At 40.2% G+C, this 19,293-nt stretch overlaps 1 protein-coding gene across 3 annotated transcripts; it reads right to left on the reverse strand.

The window, feature by feature from the left end:
* Positions 1-2,862: 2,862 nt before the first annotated feature.
* LOC131696728 (zinc finger protein 235-like) lies at positions 2,863-18,321 on the reverse strand. Of its 3 annotated transcripts, XM_059006324.1 has the most exons (9): positions 14,808-15,534; positions 12,775-13,095; positions 9,107-11,621; positions 8,742-8,813; positions 7,963-8,028; positions 7,552-7,620; positions 7,303-7,332; positions 4,698-6,545; positions 2,863-3,708 (listed from the first exon to the last, which is right to left on the reverse strand). In XM_059006324.1, the coding sequence occupies exons 3-8, from the start codon at positions 9,171-9,173 to the stop codon at positions 6,400-6,402; spliced, it is 450 nt and encodes a 149-aa protein (XP_058862307.1). In that variant the 5' UTR covers positions 9,174-11,621; positions 12,775-13,095; positions 14,808-15,534; the 3' UTR covers positions 2,863-3,708; positions 4,698-6,399. The 3 variants fall into 3 exon arrangements, with proteins under 3 accessions (XP_058862307.1, XP_058862306.1, XP_058862305.1); XM_059006323.1 differs by lacking the exons at positions 2,863-3,708; positions 4,698-6,545; positions 7,303-7,332; ... (2 more) ...; positions 8,742-8,813; positions 14,808-15,534 and adding an exon at positions 18,191-18,321 and having other exon boundaries at positions 9,200-11,621; XM_059006322.1 differs by lacking the exons at positions 2,863-3,708; positions 4,698-6,545; positions 7,303-7,332; ... (1 more) ...; positions 7,963-8,028; positions 8,742-8,813 and having other exon boundaries at positions 9,201-11,621.
* Positions 18,322-19,293: the final 972 nt, after the last annotated feature.

Below are 19,293 nucleotides of genomic sequence, written 5' to 3' on the forward strand. Positions count from 1 at the left end.
AGATACTGTGGAACTACTTCTCTCAGTGGAAGGTGACACAAATAACAATTATTAAAATAAGGTTTAAAGTCTTCTTTATTTACCAACAACAACAACACACTCCTAGACCCATTTAATAATAGCAATGATACACTCCAGGGTCTGTGTGTTATCATGAGATATATCACCACTTCCTGGGCCGTTGAAGAACTCCACTTCGTCTAGTGCCTCCCAACGCACCCAAGGCGTGGTGATATTACCTCATGATAACACACACACCCTGTCGTGTGTTACTGCTTCATTAATGTAGTCATTAGGTTTATATGTCACATTCCTTTGTTGTCACTGTATTGATTTAGATATTCGGGTTGGATACCTCGGAAGCCAGCAGAACTCCAGCGTTTCTACGACAACCACTGATAACCCCTCCCGTGATGATCGGCGCTGCCATGACAACCCATGACATCACCCGCACACGTTACAACACGGCGAGTCATTTTTTGTAGCACAGTATTAACGTGTTATTGTTTTCACAAAATAACATCAATAAGATTATCAGATCACCTGCTAGCGTGTACTAAACAAAACCTCAAACATCAGTGAATTGATACAGAGACAAGCCGTGGCACCAGCAAGAGGTTAAAATGAAATTAATAAATAAATTACGACATGAAACAAATACATGTGGGTGTATTTTAATCAGAAATCCATGCATCCATAATTCTGATTATTTATCTAAATAATCTCACAGCTAATTCTTTACAAATGATCAATTTCTATATTTCTCGGAGTGCTAATGTGGTGTTATAGTTTAACATATTAATGGATTTTAGAAATCATCTATGCTAGTCTGCCCCTCAAACAGTTTTAAATATAATTTTGATTTAAATGGCAGGTAGTATATAAATCAATTTCTAAAAAAGGTCGCATATTGTAATTTAAATAGGCCTACGTATGAGCAACCAAAACGTATTTTTGTTTCATGTCGTTATTAATGTATTTACTTATTTATTTGGTTAAACTTTAATCCAGCCTTACATTTTAACTACTTGAAGTTACCACAGCGTGTCTATGTATGAATTACTGACGAGTAATATTTGTGATTTGATTACTCTAGCAGGTGAACTGATAATGTATGGATGTTATTTTGTGAAAACAATACAATACTTTTTTAAAAAAGAAATACTACAACATTTAATAAATAAATAAATGATACACCAAACTGTAGCACATTTGTTTAGTCTTAATATCATAACAAATATACTTATTATAAATACGTAAATCCTTTATTTGTTGGAAAATGGTCTGGAACTGAGTATTTAAAATATGGTTTTCTTTAAAATTAAAATGCCAGCAACGGTGTGTTAATTTAACGAAGCGCCTAACGCCGCTCGGAACTTTCGCATTTTTAAATCCTAACGGTCTCTGCTCAGCTGAGTGGAATGTTCACGAGCCGGTTGCCTAGCAGCGTCTCCCCCTCCTTCTCTGCCCCGCCCTCTCGCCCTCTCTCGTTGCTCCAGCTAGGAGTTCAAATTTAGCTTCGTTATATTAGCGCAATTCTTTACTAACTTTTACAAATTAGCTTATCAGAAGCTTCGTGTTTTTAAGATGGTTCAGGTGCAGTCCGGACAGACTGACTGGAGCATCATTACAGTATACCTCACTGCTTTTTTTAATGCTAAATATGTATCTGGTAGTCTAAGTATTATCGACAATTAATAATTCAGCTATATTCATATTCAGAATGTAATACAGTATTAAGACAGGGTCCAGTATTAGAAATAAATAAACACGCTTTAAGAGAAACAGCAGTGATGTTTATTGACCATTCCCATACATTCTCTATATGTTTCTACATTATGGTTGCACAGGGACAAGGGACTCAATGATGTTAAAAAAACAACAACAAAAAAAAAAAACTAGAACATACAATTAACCAATATAGAAAGGAAGGGGGGAGAAATGTATTGCCTGTGTGCAGTACCTTACACTTTTCTCTATTAAATGCCATTTGCCATGTGTCTACCCAGTTCTGAATGCTGTCTAGATCATTTTGAATGACCTTTGCTGCTGCAACAGTGTTTGCCACTCCTCCTATTTGGAACTGCAAACACAAGTCAAAAAGGAAGTTAGAAAGGCCAAGAGAGATAGATATGAATGAACATTGCTAAGGGGGCTCAAACCAATTCCAAAATGTTTTTTCAGTATTATAACAGTAAGAGAACATTTAAAGAGGAGGTTAAATGTCTAAGAGACACAAATGGCAAAATCATAGACGAAGAAAAAAAAATAGCAAATATATGAAATGATTACTTTTAACAAGTTTTTACAAAGGAGGATACGGACAACATGCCCCATATGTCAACCTGTTCCTATCCAGTTTTAAATAACTTTAGCATAACAGAGGCAGAAGTGTTAAAGGGACTAGGATCTCTTAAAATAAACAAATCCCCTGGGCCAGATGAGATCCTCCCAATAGTACTCAAAGAAATGAAAGAAGTTATTTACAAACGTAATACCAATCCACAAAAAGGGAGACAAAACTGAACCAGGTAACTACAGACCAATAAGTCTGACTTCTATTATATGTAAACCTTGGAAACTATAATAAGATCCAAAATGGAAAATTACCTATATGGTAACAATATCCTGGGAGACAGTCAGCATGTTTTTAGGAAAGGGAGATTGTGTCTAACTAACCTGGTTGATTTATTCTCAAACTGAACGCAGTAGGGATTCAAGGAAATGCATGCACATGGATTAGGGAGTGGTTAACAGGTAAAAAACAGAAAGTACTGATTAGAGGAGAAACCTCAAAATGCAGCGAGTTAACCATTGGTGTACAACAGGGATCAGTATTAGGTCATCTGCTATTCCTAATCTATATTAATGTGAAATAAACCAGTCCAAAATGAGACATTGATGCTAATAGTTTTATTGCTGAAAAAGCTTTACAGAAAGAGAGAGGCTTTTACCCAGTTTCATGTAACAGCAGATCGTGTTGTTTTGGCAGGACAACATTTATACTGGTCAACAGTTTGAGCATTTGTTGTCATGAATGCAAATAAAGAGATTTTAAAATAAGTGAGAGATGAAGAAAATCTCTATATAAACACAATGTTTTTGTCAGTCTGTGAACAAGGCCTGTCACGGGACACTTGTGGCATCACAGGGTGGCTGTGAGGAGCTGGGAGAAGAAAGGAGTCTACTGGTCAAACCTGACTCAGTGCAGTGATTATGAGCTGGGGCAAATCAATCAAGCACGCTTTCCAAGTAACGCTTTGTATATGTGCCCATGTGCAGCTGTGTTTCTATTCAAACATGTGTGAGCATGTGATCTCACTGAGAATCTGAGACTGCATGTTAAATAAGGACACCTTTCCATACAATGTAAAGACCTGCTTCATGAGAGGCAGGGAATCACCCAATAGAAAAACAATGTTGTCTCTATTATATATCCTTGAAGAGATTGACCAAATGCACAACAGGGAGCAGCTGTTTTAAACAAACTGGGAAATTGCCTGATAGAAATAAGAATGGGTGCTGTAGCTGTGTGTGGGGAGAGGTTACATGAAACAGAAAGGTTACAGCGATGCTACAAAAGAAGGTTGCTGGTGTGTTTAAGCTTTGCTTGCAGGTCTGCTGTCAGGTAAACTCCAGCATTGTGATCCTTGGGCGCTGCTGCTTCTCAGTAGTGCTGGCATCACTTGCAGCGGTAGGTACGCCAGTCTGAAACCAATTGAAGACATTATCAGCAACCTGGGCAGAAAAGCTATTGTTCTGATCGATACCCTACAGAGCATTGCACAGCTAGGTAATGAGACTGTGGGGTGGTAATGGTCAGCATTGTCTAATAATATAGACAATCAGTGTCACACTGAGCTGCAGAATTGAACTCCCTCCCATGTGTAGATAGCATCCTCCACACTCTTTGTATTGCACTCATTTGAATTACAAATTTGAGTAAAGCTTTTTGTAATTCAGCAAGCAAATTTCACAATCCCAAAGGGTATGGAATCAACTGCTAAACTGTGGAGCCACCACAACCTCACAATACAATCCTATCAATAAAAGACACGGAAACCCTCTATACTAGTTGAAATGCCAAACATGTTTCTGAGGTTTTATTCAGAGCAATCCTAGATCAAAGCTCCTCTGTTTTGACCCCTGCTTTATATTTTGTTTCACTGAAATGACAAAAGTTCCACAGGAGATTGAGGTCAGTGGACCCTTCTTCTCAACTCAAAGCCAACCCTGACATAATGACTTCCCACAGAGAACTACTGTTCGCACACCATAAAACAGCAGCAATCCCATTCATCAGATCTCCTGGGATTATTTGTGGAGTTGGTTACTCCAGCATGAGATCACACACATGTAATAAGTTTAAGTATACATTTCTTGATTGCAGGAGGCAGGTTAGACTTTCCTTTTTCCAATAAGTTATGAATGACCTCAATGGATCAATAGTTGGAGACAATGCAGTTGAAAGATGAATCATAAACTCGTCTTGATATTTCCAGTTGAAGGATTATGATGGATGGCATCTGTTACAAAACTTATTCCAACAATTCTGTGTCTCTCTTGGAGTTCCATCCATATTTGACCTGGTCGACCTCATGTTCTAAACTGATATGGAATGACACTTGGTGTTCTATTTCAAATTGTTCTAATATATCCCTCAACCAATGTACACAGAAATAATAAGGCATACTCACAGCGAGCGCAGCGGTACCCATGACGGTAGTAGAAATAGTAGTGATAGTGATGAGCTACACAAAAAAAGAAAAGAAAATTAGGAACAGTCTATTTTTAACACAGAGCTTCTTAAACCCACTGCCTTCCACACTGTAGCCCAGAACTCACCACCCTGAGCTACTCAGGTACAGTGGCCAAGTGGTTAAAGAAAAGGGCTTGATACCAGGAGGTTCACATCCCGGCTCAGCCACTCACTCACTGTGTGTGACCCTCAGCAAGTCAAAACGTAAAACTGGGGTCCTATTGTAAGTGACTGCAGCAGCAGTTGTTGATGCATAGTACACCCCCTAGTCTCGAAATCACTTTGGAGAAAAGCGACTGCTAAAAGACTAATGAATAAAAAAGTAATACTCAGATCCACGAGCATGCACATTGCCTTCCACTCTGCAGGGCACCACTTTGTCGAACCACTGAGCTATCAAACCCATTAACTCCTATACTACAGCCCAGCACTAACCACTGAACTGCTCAAACCCACTACCTTCCACACTGCAGCTCTGCACTCTAGTCATTGAACTGCTCAAACCCACTACCTTCCACACTGCAACTCTGCACTCTAGTCATTGAACTGCACAAACCCACTACCTTCCACACTGCAGCTCTGCACTCTAGTCATTGAATTGCTCAAACCCACTACCTTCCACAATGCAGCTCTGCACTCTAGTCATTGAACTGCTCAAACCCACTACCTTCCACACTGCAGCTCTGCACTCTAGCCACTGTGTCACTGAAGCCTCTCAGCAAAGCTACACTGATAAACAATTCGGGCCCTGATTGAAAATAATAAATAAAACCCACTGATTGCTGCATCAAATAAAGTAGAATCCATTTACTTACCATAGTAGCATCTGTACCTTACTGTGAAAGATAAAAGTGATATATTGACTTCAGTCCATTTGAAGTCACTGCAGTGGCTGCTTTATACAAGAATGGGGCCTCAGTAGTGTATTAGAGAGCTATATATTTCAAAGGAGTGTCTCTCTATTTGTACATTTCTATTATTGGCAAAATCCAAAGCCAGGGCTCCTTCTTTATATCCCCTCCCACAGGATACAGAACACCTCACTATGTGAGTATGTATTAAATGAAGATGTCATTTCTTATTAAGAGCAGCTCATTCATACTATTATACAATAATACCCCATTCCATATTTTCAACATCAGCTGCAGGAGGCCCCATTGTTAACATGTATTCATTTCTTGTGAAGCGCACAGTACATGTGTATTGTATTGTAGTGTGCAGTCACATTTTTATTAAAATATCAGATTCACACTTACCACGAGCACAGATGCTATAATCTGGAAATGAAATAAACATACACCATTAAATACAATTTAAAACAATATATACAATTCATTTCTATATATTAATGTTCCATAATGAAATAAAATACTTACAACAGTAAGCTGTTCCAAAGAAAAAGAAAAACAGAAACAGTGGTTATTGGATTTAATAGTTCACTTTATATTCATGTTTGTGTTCCATTTACTGGAATGTTTTCTGTTCCTCTGAGAATATCAGTTGATTCTGATGGCTGTTACAGGCTTAATGAAGACACCAAGGGGCTCATTTCAAAGTGTTTCCTCCAGTCTGTCCACAACTATGAAACCACTCCATGGTAGAATATGTTGTAATACTGAAGTGTTTCTCAATGTCTTCAATCAATTGACCTGCAGTCTACAATCCATGCAGTTCAACCAAACCAGGAGCCAGCTCCAGACAGACACACACTTACTTCTGTAGTATCTTTTGGACAGGGCATCCTTCTTCACTACCATGGACTGTGTCAGGACCACTTCAGAATCCACTTCAGGAGACAGAAAGCATGTGAAGATCATTAAACAAACAGTAGGTTGCATCCCTTCTATTTAAACACAGACCATGTTGAGGAACTCTCCAAATTTGGATTAGGATTTCAATGTACATTAAAGAAGATTGCTGAACAGTAAGGAGCTTCAGATTTCATTTTGTTAGACTGTGTGTTTCGATGTTTTCCCCTGAGTTCAGGAGCTGCTCTTCAGTTCTAGTTGCCTGTCTTAGATATATGTACATAATGTAGGCTGGATCAGTCAAAGTGTCTTTATAGAAGAGCCAGTGACTGGATCACGCTTCCTTCTGCTTTCAATTCACTGCTATGCACTAGATGGTGATGGCACTTACTAACAGAAAGATATTTCAGTCTGCATTACATATGAAAAGAAGCACACAGACTTATGCACAAAACAACTGTGGTCAACTATGAAAGGCGCTATATAAAATAAACATTGATTGATAAAAAGGTAAGGGAACAGGACAACCTTTTAGTCAAGTTATTATATCTCAGTTGGGCGATCCTTCTTACTGACATTTAAAGTGATCAATTAATACAATAAGTCTTATTAAAGGTGCTGCATCAACACATTTAAATGCACATGTTAAATGCAAACAGATGAAATATTTTCAAAGTGTATATCCCTCAAGCTTTGTGTTTTCCTCTTCCGCATCAGTGTAACAGACAGACAGACAGACAGACAGACAGACAGAAACACACTCAACAGAAGAAGCTATAGGCCCTCTGTACTCACTGTCAGCTCTTTTCTCCATCATATTGTCTCCTATCAGGTAAAACAGAAATAGGTTTATACACTTAGATGTACATTAGGAAACAGATCTGGGCACTTTGTGTTAGCGCCAGTAGAGAAACAGCAGCTAAATGTGCTCAGATTCACTGGGGTTTGGCCTTAAGTCTATCACCTGTAATTCACAATGTGTTCCTCTTGAAGGTTTAACGTTGTACCCACACACGACCCAGACGTGCTTTTCAAAGGACTCACCCAACTCCCGCTCTCCTTTGAGTCCATCACTATCCAGCTCAGCATCACTGTCACCTGAATCCTCTGCCTCTGGAACAGGAAGAATAGAGCTTCATGAAGCAATGAAGGAGTCCCTCGACTGCAGAGCACAACTTCATAGGACACTCAACACAGGGAGGCAGAGAGTTCCCCATTACATTGCAATGCAGAGCTGTGAGGTTTAACCATGAGATTTCTGGATATACAGTAGCCCTTGATGTTATGCATGATTAGTGATGATTAGTCAGGTTGGGTTTCTAAACAAATTGTGTGGTCTGTCCAGGACTGTGCTTTTTTGTCATTGCTTAACTTAAATCCTGCAAATAAGAAACTTTCTTTCTTTCTTTCTTTCTTTCTTTCTTTCTTTCTTTCTTTCTTTCTTTCATTCCTTACCCAGTGCTCTCTTGTTCTCCAGTGCTCCTTCCTGCTCCTCTGAGTCTTCCAAAGTGTTGCTGAGATCTGTAAACACAGGCTGTGGTTACATTTTTAATGAGAGCAGTCCTGTGTTGTATCCAGTGCTATGAAAGGAATGACACCATGGAATGGAGAATGCAAACGGACCAATTAGCAAAATTGGGATTTTATTAAGATTTTTGTATCTGTTTTGAAAAAATGTAATTATGGTCATAAAATTCTGCACTTTTGTTAATAATTGCAACAGTTTAGAATAGTTGAATTAATATTATATAAATAAACCACTTTAAAGTGCCACATGTTATATAAGGAAAGGAATTGTAATAAATCAACTTGCAGTAAACAGTGTGCATTTTTAATATCTCTTAAATAAATTATTATATTAAATCTGCTGTATAAAAAGTGGTTTGAATATTAAGAGCAGGTCTATATGTTTCAAGGATATGTATATTTTGTGAAAAAGGTAAATCAAACTGAATGAACATTTTAAAATCTCAGTGTATTTTATACACACCCTGCAATGGTTTATTGAAGAGATGAGCAGGAGGCAAGATCGACTCGAAAGGAAATTTCAAATGCAAACCTTGATTTGTCCCCATGGTGGGAGGTGGTTGATGCAACACATGGGAGTTTTCAAGTTCTCTAAATGTTGTGTCTTATTCTAGTGGAGTACAGGCTCATTAAATCAAACCCCAAGACAAGTAGACAAACCTCTGTGTTGAGAATATAGGATTGAGTTCTGAAAGAATGGATCTTACCCAGTTCTCTCTTGCTGGCCTGGTAATCATCATCTCCCAGCTCTTCAGAGTCCTCAAGGAGGCTCCTTGCATCTGCACACAGAGGAAATGGAGGGGGTGAAATCATTCTTTTAAATGGCAATGTACAAATTAAGAACAAAGAAGGATATTCTTATGGTAAGTTGATTATTCAATGATGCAGCATTGAGGAAAAGCCTGCCTTCTCCACTGTTATCTCATGGAAGTCTGTCTGCTATCTCCCTACCCTTCTGTTATTCTGATGAAAGTCAGTCAATGCCATCTCTTCCCCCATTTATTTTAGGTTGAAGGCAATCAATGCAATCCCTCCCTCCTCTCCATGTTACTCAGGAGAAAGGCAGTCTTACCAGCCCCTGACAGAAGCCATGCTGTCAGGACCGAGAGGAGAATGGCTCTTGTAGTCCAGGCTTTCATCTTGACAAGGTGCTGATGCTGCTTTTCCACTCTTCAGCTGCTCTGGTCCCTCCACCCTGCTCTGTTTTATACCCTCTCCCAGGCAAATGCACTCCTTCACCACTAAACCCTCATCAAGGACCCTTTCTTTCTCTACACTGTGATACTGTGTGATGCCCTCCTCTTCCAAAGTTCCATACTTCACTTGAAAACTATTTCCTCTATACCCTATGATCCAAATCTATTGACACAGTGTCAGTGATCTCCATTGTTCTCTTAACACAGAGCAGGATCAGTGCTGGGATCAGCAGGTGCAGACAGGTGGCCCCATATACAGTATTAAAGGCAATAGAATGATTAGTTATCAGTCATGCAAAATGAAGCATTCTCTGGAATTTCATATCTACAGTACAGTACTGCAAACACTCAGCTCACAAACATGTTCATTATACCAGGTGTTGTGGTTGAGCTGCTTCTTTCATTAGCAAATCAGTCAGCTGCTGTACAGTGTGGAGTGCATGTTTCTTATTGAAACATTTCACAATTGTATTACTAAGTCTCTTTTTAGAAGGAAAAAAGTAGGATTGAAATACCCAGTGGGTGTGAGAGAAAGACCTTGGTGTTGTGATAGACTCATTTCTACCAGCAACGGGGAAGCAATCATAAAGGTGAAGACTAATCCCAGGGCTTAAAGTTAACCCAAACTAATACCTCAAGCATAGCACTGACACCAGGGCCAGAGGACACTGCTGGATATTAAGTGTGGATAGCCATAGGACAGAGGGTAGGAGACACCTTCTCACAGAGTGTGGTGGGGGGATGGAATGGGTTAACAAGTCATGTTGTTAGGGCTGGGATCCTTTAAGACCCGACTTAACAGGTTTGAGATCAATCAGCTGCTGCACTGATGGGCCGAATGTCCTCCCTGGTTCTGTGTTCTGAATTCTGGATCTCCAGTGTGCTGGCATTGATTGGTAACTCCTCTCCAGAGTCAGTTGTTTTCCTTGTACACTCAACCAACCCTAAATATGTTGAGAGAACAGTTGAGGGAACTAAATCTATTCAGTCTGGAACAAAAAAAAAAGACTAGAGGAGACTAAAGGTTTTAAAAAGTTGAAGTTAACTGTAGTCACTCTTTCAAGCACAGCAGAGAGACAAGTACTAGAGAGAGAGGGGAGTATTCAACACATCGGGAGCAGAAATCACCTTGTTAAGAAGCAATGGTATGCAGCCCATTAAAGTGCTAACAGCTCTCTGGTGCACCCTGCTGGAAACAGTATTGATTTTACACTTCAAGCTGCCCGCATGATAACTGTGGTATACTGTGCTGCGTCTTGAGGTACCGCAGATTCACCATGGTATCAGGGAAGATTCCACACAACACACTGCAAGAGGCTGAGCAATGCAGGAGGACAAAGAGAAACTTGCACTCCTAATAACAATCTATTTAATATATTACTAATGTGATGTAACACAATCAGAATGCTCAACAACATGATGAACACAGATTTTGGTGAGTTTTTGATCTGAACAGATTGTGATTAGGGGTGACCAGATTTATCAAGCGACTTCTGTTTTCAGTTAATATTTCTGTATTTAGTCAAATGCACTCCTGTTGTTTAGTTGTCCCCAAGTGTCTGCATTTCTGAGAATGTTCTCTAGTCCTGTAAGAGTCTTCAACTGACTTAACTTCTTCACACTAAGTGCAGGGATAGGATTATACACCTATGTGAATGTTATGGTGTCTTTTAAGGTGTCCTAACTGGTTGAATCTCTTCCCACAAACAGCACAGTGATAAGGTTTCTCTCCTGTGTGAATGCGCTGGTGCCTTTTAAGGGATCCTAAGTCACTGAATCTCCTCCCACAAACAGAACAGTGATAAGGTTTCTCTCCTGTGTGAATGCGCTGGTGGATTTTAAGGTTTCCTAAATTACTTAATCTCTTCCCACACTCAGTACAGTGATAAGGTTTCTCTCTTATGTGAATGCGCTGGTGTGAATGAAGATTTCCTAACTGTGTGAAACTCTTAGCACTGGTCTGTATGTGGGAAGGTTTCTCTCCTGTGTGAATGCGCTGGTGTCTTTTAAGCAGTGATATATGATTGAAACTCTTCCCACAATCAGCCCAGGAAAACGTAGTCCCTCCTGTGGGATTTCCCTTGTGAGTTTCAGGAGCGTCTAATTGACAGGAACTCTTCCCACCTTTAATAGAATGAGGCAAGGTCTTCAAGTTGCCCTGGGTTTCAGAATTGTTAAAACACACAGAATGTGCCGTCTCTGTACTCTCCACAGTAAGTGGGTGTCTGTCTGGGAAAGAAGGGATTGTAACTGAGTGAGTTCTCAATGTCTTCACATTTTCTTCTTGGGGTGTCGTTTCTCTGTGTTTCTTGCACTGTGGTTTGCCTCTAGAAGAGTTTTTGCACTGGGGTGATAGAGTGGAGTCGTGTTCTCCTTCATCTACTTTAGAAGCTAAAGAAAGAAAGAGAAGAGAGACAAAGGTTATTGTACAGCATTCTTCCACATGCACTGTTCTGAACACAAGTGAATGAGCAGTTCAGTGATTGTTTGCTTGAGATGAGGTGGATTCATTTACCAGTTAGTGTCCCGCAAGTTTCAGTCACAGCAAGAATGATGTCAACAGGTCAGCCAAGTGGAAAATGAAAAACAACATGCTTTTTTAATGTTTAAAATGGAATATTTTAAATCAAGCCAACAGAGCATCATGAAAAATCCTATTTAGTACCTGCATTTTGATAGTACTGCAATTTATCTAATATTTAATTTTTTTTGCGATAATTAATAATTCATATAGAAATTCCATTTGCAATCCCACACACTGCACCGTGTCTTTTTATTCTAGCTGTATTGAAGACACACGACATGCAGAACTATGTAGGGCTGGAGTGGTTTGGTTTTTCCACAACTCATTTTTTATAAATCAAACTTTCTTGTGTAAAATATCTGTAGAGCAAAGATCCTGTAAAACTACGATTCCCAGAATCCCCTCCCAGCTGAAACTGATTCGCTGTACTGTGACAATAACAACACAGCAATGCTTACTGTGAGACACACAAAAGTGAAATGTGGCGTTGCGAGCAAACATTACAGTCCTCGGGATAGTTGACATGAGATGAGCTTTTAAAAATGAAATAAAATAATGAAATTCTCTACTGAAATGTTTCTTCTGGTGACGCTGAGCAACCCGACTGGATTTGGCATCACCCAGTGATGGGACATGTGATCCCTGCAGCTCTGTAAAGCTGTGGGAGCAGCACAACTGCAAACAGTCTACCAGGAATGGGGAAAGGCAAAGATCTAACACAGGGGTGTCCATCCAGACACAGGAGTAGCACTTTATATAACTGAACCTGTTCAATGTGGAGAGGAATGGCCTCCAGGAGCGTGATTGGACACCGCTGATCTAACAGCATTCTAAAGAGGCGTGGCAGCGGCTGCACATCTAGCAGGTGCCTCAGGAGCAAGCACAGTGATGTCCTTGTTGACATAGTGGCTGGGCAGCTCCCCTTGGTTAAAATATGAATCTCAAGCACACTGCTGGTGTTCAGTACCAGGTTCTGCAGGATAAATAGGCAGCTCAATGCTGCTTGTTTTGTAGGATTACCTCTGAATCCCAGTTCACATTCAGATGGAGAATCATCACACAGGTTGGATCCCAGCTTGTTGTTCTCCTCAAGTGTACAGACATGATTTTCATGAGGAAGTTCCTCTGCGATGGGGACACATTCCTGCTCTATGAATTCCTCTTTAATAGGAACACATTCCTGTTGAGGGACCTCTTCATCTTTAACACATGCCAGCTCTGTAACCTGCATTAGACTTGCACACCACTCCTGCTCAAAGGACTCCTCTTGTGTGTAATCTGCTTCTATCTTTGGCCACTCCTGTGCTTCAGATTCAGGGATAGCGTGGCTCTCTTTGGGATCTGTGGGAAACAAAACTGTATACAATTAGATCTCTTACTTACTAGCTATGTTTGTTGGTTGCTTTGATCAGGAATTTAAAGTTACTGTTCCTCAGTTATTTCGTATAGGGGTGAGCCGGTATAATAGTTTGGTGGTTTAGGTACATGATGGTATTGATACCATTCCTGTTATTCTACATTGCAATTATCGGTTAACGCTGTGTTTGTGTTCCTATGAACAAAGTGAAGGAAAAGGCATTTCATATGAACATCTTTTTATTCTACGTCCTGTACAAAACAAGCCTCAGTGCTGCTGGGCTTTCTCACCTCCTGTAGCCTCACACTGGAGCATTGCATCCACTTCTACCCCCCTGTCAATCACCATCATGACCGCCGTTCTGCCTTTGCATTGTTCTAATGCAAACATCCATTTCTCTACTGCAAACATGCTTAGAAACCAAGCCAGGAGACTTGCAGTCTTAGCAAAGTGTCTGAGGAATGTCTTTTTGTTACCTGATCCTGTATTGTGAGAACGGTTTTGAAGGAAACGGTCAACGCAGAATGCAAGTTTCAATGTGTCAAATACAATGAGCTGACAAGCGACTGCAGCAGGATAGCCTGCTTATTCTCAAAGCAGTTTCATTTAAACACTTGATTTACACAACTCAGACTTTTTAAAGTGCAGCCATATGTTTTCTGTACAAACTCCACCTGTGTAATAATCATTAGCAACAACACTGGAAGCTTACTTGTGCAACGTCACGTGAACTGTAGATATAAATCCAATAACATACCTTGTAGTATTAAAATACATTTGTAATGGTGTGGCTCTCCCTATTGTATGTATCCTGTGCAAACTCATCTCTGCTCTTAAATAATAACCTGGATTAGTAAATGTTTATAAGCAATATGAGCGATCGTTTCCTAATTCTGTTTACCATCAGCTGAACAAAGTACTTTATTTAGAGACTCAATCTAGTGATTCATTAAAAATATACAATTCAGTTGACACCTTACTGCTGTTGTATTTACTTCCTCCAACTTCAACCCTTAATTGAACTTGTGGAACCACTCGGGTCCAAAATCTTACAGAGGATTGGTGCAGGCAGGGTGCTGCTGCCGCCCCTTTATTCACACAGTGAGGTCTGGAAAGATCGTGTAAATGTGTGTGTGTGGAACAAGAAGGAAACAGCACTAAAGCAAAAGAACGAGCAGCGAATGAGCCGCGACTGTACCAAAGACAAACTCAACAGCACTGGAGCGGAATACAATGAAACCATTTATCTAAAAATAGATTCACAGTCAAACAGTTCAATCAAACACTGAAACCCGATGTGCTGCTGCCTGTATGTTGACATTAGATCACAAATCATTATTCTAACCCTCTGCAATATGGTCTGTGACTGTCTCAGTGGGACTCTATACAAGACATCACTTTACCAGAAGGATACCATTGAAGCCTCTTAAATTAGACTGGTTAAGATTTACCAATCTAGTACTTCATTAATTTCTAGACTACCTATTTAAATATATAAAATAATACAATGTCTTGATTAGACTCCTTATAGCCAATATTAGGACAGAACTGTGTTATTAACAGCGCTTATAATAATCAAACTAAATAATAATTTAAAACGTGTCTAAAGAGAGATTCGAACCATGATCTTTCCAATAGAAGGTGGTTTAAGGTGCTGGATTGACCAAGCAATACCACACAATAAAATCAATCTTACCTTGAAATATTAAAGGTTGTTTAGTGTCTGCATCTGCAGCGTTTATACACCCTCGCAGAGCTTTCAGCTCGCTCTCTGATATTTCCAATCTCAGCTTCAGACTTTCATTCTCTTTCTCCTTTCCAGCCATTTCCACTCTGAATTCAGTGAATTTGCTGCCGACAGCTTTAGTAATCGCGCACAAGACGGTGTGTAGAGCCGCTTTCACTGCGTGCTCGATGGTAGAGGCGAGCTCGTCTTGAAAGAGCGACACGGACACGCTGCCGTCCATCTTCACTGGTTTGAGTTTCACACTGGTCTAGTAGCGGAATCCTCTTTTCATATTATTTACTAATATTTATTTTTAACTGTAGCCTTCCCATTCAAATATATTCATGACTTCTTCTGGTGTGATAAAGAAAGAACACAAACAACATGCTTTGCAAGGAGTAACTTTACTTTGGTCTTTCAGAATCGCGCAGAGCTCTGCTGGAGCTTCAACGCGTTTGTTTCTCAGTAAATCATCTCATTGAAAAGCTCGACTTGTCTGTAGCTGCGACTGACGCGCTCCGCTCTGTGTGTGAAATTCAACACAGAAAAGGGATGCTTTCCTTTTCACGGAACTCCGTGCAGGTGATAAACAAACACAAAAATCACTAATTATTAGAAAACATTTCATCCCAGCCTAAATCCTTTAAACAGCAGGAGACAGCGTGTTGTAAAATCATCACTGACTGCAGCCACCTCTCCACACATAACAAAAGAAACCTCTCTATTTCCTGCACTGAAATGAAAGCGTCACTAGCAGAAGGCGGGTCTGGTTGAACCCATCGCGTATTATTGGCTGTAGAAACACTCTATCCCCAGCATGTGAGCCTGATTGGCTGTAGAAACACTCTATCCCCAACATGTGAGACTGATTGGCTGTAGAAACACTCTATCCCCAGCATGTGAGCCTGATTGGCTGTAGAAACACTCTATCCCCAGCATGTGAGCCTGATTGGCTGTAGAAACACTCTATCCCCAGCATGTGAGCCTGATTGGCTGTAGAAACACTCTATCCCCAGCATGTGAGCCTGATTGGCTGTAGAAACACTCTATCCCCAGCATGTGAGCCTGATTGGCTGTAGAAACACTCTATCCCCAGCATGTGAGCCTGATTGGCTGTAGAAACACTCTATCCCCAGCATGTGAGCCTGATTGGCTGGCCTCCCTGTCGGAGGCGGTTATGAAACTGGATGCCAGAGTTCTCCATGTTGGCTCTTTCAGCGCTGTGTTCAATGCGATGCATTCAGGCGCGTTAAGTAAGTGAGCCGCTCAGAAAGCACACGGAGCTGAATTTAAATGACTTAACGCTCTGCTACAGGAGAGCGCTGAGCGACTTTTAAAAATGGAGAATAATAATGATTTGCTTGTTTGTGTTTCTGAGGTGATGGTTGATGAAATGGCCCCGTGTGAAGTTACTGTCCCCTGCTGGACCTCGCTGAGTCCGGCGCTCTGTTTGGACTGAACCTCATATCTGGCTGTGTTTAATACCGACAATACCGACGTTAATAATGAACATTATGAATAATATTAATACAACAAGCCTGATAATAATACATTAATAACTATAAAACAGCTCTACATTTAAAAAGAAAAATGAAATTAAATGATACAAATTCGAAAACAACCATTTTTACATTATTGTCTACATGCATCATCTCAAATAATTACAGTGTCATTTATCAGACCCTTCGGCGTTGTCTTTTGAAGAATTAAACCTGCCAGACCGAACGCAGGCTAACATTCAATCAATCAATTAATTAATTAATCATATATATTTTCTATAGCGCCTGATATGCGCTTCACAAAATCTACTTAAAAACAACAAAATATCTAATTGTAAGCCTGGAAGAACAAAATAAGTCTTCAGTGTAATTTTAAACAAAGAGCGCTTTCCACGATTTAAGATGCTTTCGAGAGACAGAATATTGGAATTGGCAGCCGAAACTGGGGGATAAAACTGCCTGTGATCAAAGTGGGCAGAAAAGTTGCATACTTTGCATACCGTATTTGGGAGAAAAGAAAACGGATCATCTCTGATTTGTAACGTTTCCATGGTTCGGCCCGGCCACTGCCGTGTGTCTGGTTAAAACGATGAGTTCAGTTTTTTTTTTCTGCTGCTTGGTAATTCAGTCATGAGGCAGCTGTAGCAGAGTGGCGCAGCGGAAGCGTGCTGGGCCCATAACCCAGAGGTCGATGCATCGAAACCATCCTCTGCTAGCTTGTTTTTCTTCTGTTAGCAAAGTAGATTTTCTAAAATATTAACTGAAGGCAATTAATTAATATTGCATTTCGCAATCAAGGATGATATAATGTGCAAGGATACTTGTCTTTCGTAAGAGCTTAAATAAATTATAGCGCTTTGAGATTATATATGTTACTAGTGCAAATTTCAAATTGATCAATGCTAATGTTAAAACATTTTAAGAACACTTTAAATAGGCCTTGACTGATATAAAAATATAGTAATGTGATTTGCACTACGCAGGACTAGATGAGCTTAAATAAAAACATTACATTTGAAAATAACCTGTGCTTATCCCCACTTACAAGGAAGAGTGGCATCCGTTTCTTTATTAATGATCCAAAGATAAAGACGTTACAAATGAGAGAAGAGTGCCATCTAGTGGAGAAAGAAAAAGCACAATGGCAATAGACACGTTCTGCAGTATAGCCTCTGGGAGTTCCGTTACAGGCGAATCTCTCCATCTCCATATTGATCCAGGTCCATTTCGTTGTTCGAGGTGATCTTGGTGCAAACAGAACGAAGATCACGTGTCGTGTCATTGAGATCTCTCTATCTCACTTAAACAGACGGCTGCGTTTCTCAAGATGCTCCAGCAAGCGCTGCTGCTTGCAAATGGAGAGCATGTAAACAAACTGGACAACTAACATTATCAAGCAGTTTTTTTTTTTGTTTTTTTTTTTTAAATCAAGGTTTATGAACACACTGAGAGTTGGGCAGTTAATAAAAACAAACATAATATATGAATGTAAACACTTAAATTCAAACTGGCCTCGGTTCTACTCTCGATTTAGAACAATGCACAACCAAACCTTTGAATTGCAAAGTACAACAGAATGCATGCCAGTGGAGGCAGCGATATACATGAAATAAATGACATACCAACAAAAGCATATTGTTCAATAATTAAGAACCCTTATTATAACTCAAATGTAATGTTTCTTGTAATATTCGCAGTTTTGTCGAAACAATCCATATTCCATTTTTCCCGCCGAAATTAAACAGATTCGAATTGATTTTTACAAGAAAAATAAAATTCATAAACCCGATAAACATTTAAGTTTATGAAACTAAAACTAAATGTATTCCCAAATAAATACGTAAGTCTCCTTACCTTAAACATTTCCATTTTAAAATGTGCAGAGAACTGAAATGAGAATTGTACTCTTTTTGCGGTATTTGGGTGGCTCTCAGAAGAGCCTTTGTGTTGTAAAGACGGAGCAGGGACGGTCTCGGTTTACTTGGAGCTGGTGTACTTGGTGACGGCCTTGGTGCCCTCAGACACGGCGTGCTTGGCCAGCTCTCCGGGCAGCAGGAGGCGCACGGCTGTCTGGATCTCCCGGGAAGTGATGGTGGAGCGCTTGTTGTAGTGAGCCAGGCGGGACGACTCGCCGGCGATGCGCTCGAAAATGTCGTTGACGAACGAGTTCATGATGCCCATCGCCTTGGAAGAGATGCCGGTGTCGGGGTGGACCTGCTTCAGCACTTTGTACACGTAGATCGCGTAGCTCTCCTTCCTGGTCTTTCTGCGCTTCTTCCCTCCCTTAGGCTGGGTCTTGGCAACAGCCTTCTTGGAGCCTTTCTTCGGCGCGGGTGCAGCTTTCGGTTCTGGCATTTTCCTTCTCTGATGCTTTTTCAAAGATGAATGAGTAACCAGCCCCAGAGCCCCAGTATTTATACAGCCTGTATGCAAATTATTACTGAACAACCCTTTAGAGTGAGAATGTTGACCTGGTAACCTAGCAACGCTCCCGGGTGACGGAGTAATTCGATGTGATTGGTTGTTCACTGGAAACGCAACAGAGGGGGTGGTGACTTTGCCGCGAGCTGAGATCTTTTTTTTCTCTCTCTCTCGAGTTCAGGTTTGAATTCGGCGCCTTTTTTCTTGAGCGGTTAGTTTAGGTCTTTTGTTTTTCATTTATTAAATACATGAAGAACTCGGTATACAGCAATACTGAAATCCACACCCGATGCGTCTTAAATACAGAAATATAATCAAACCCACGTCACTTTCTGTGCTCATTAAACACGTTAAATGTAGAAACACACGATCAATGCTGATGCTCTTTGATTTCTTCCTCATCCCAGAGTACAGATTGTTTCACAGCAGCTTGAATGGCGAAACTTCAACTCAAATACAGAAAAGACGACATCGTGGAGCTCAAAGCTGAATCAGGATCTGCTGCTTTTAATTTATTATACCGATTACAAAATGTA

This window comes from Acipenser ruthenus, chromosome 32 (assembly GCF_902713425.1).
Source record: "Acipenser ruthenus chromosome 32, fAciRut3.2 maternal haplotype, whole genome shotgun sequence".
NCBI classification, from domain to species: domain Eukaryota; kingdom Metazoa; phylum Chordata; class Actinopteri; order Acipenseriformes; family Acipenseridae; genus Acipenser; species Acipenser ruthenus.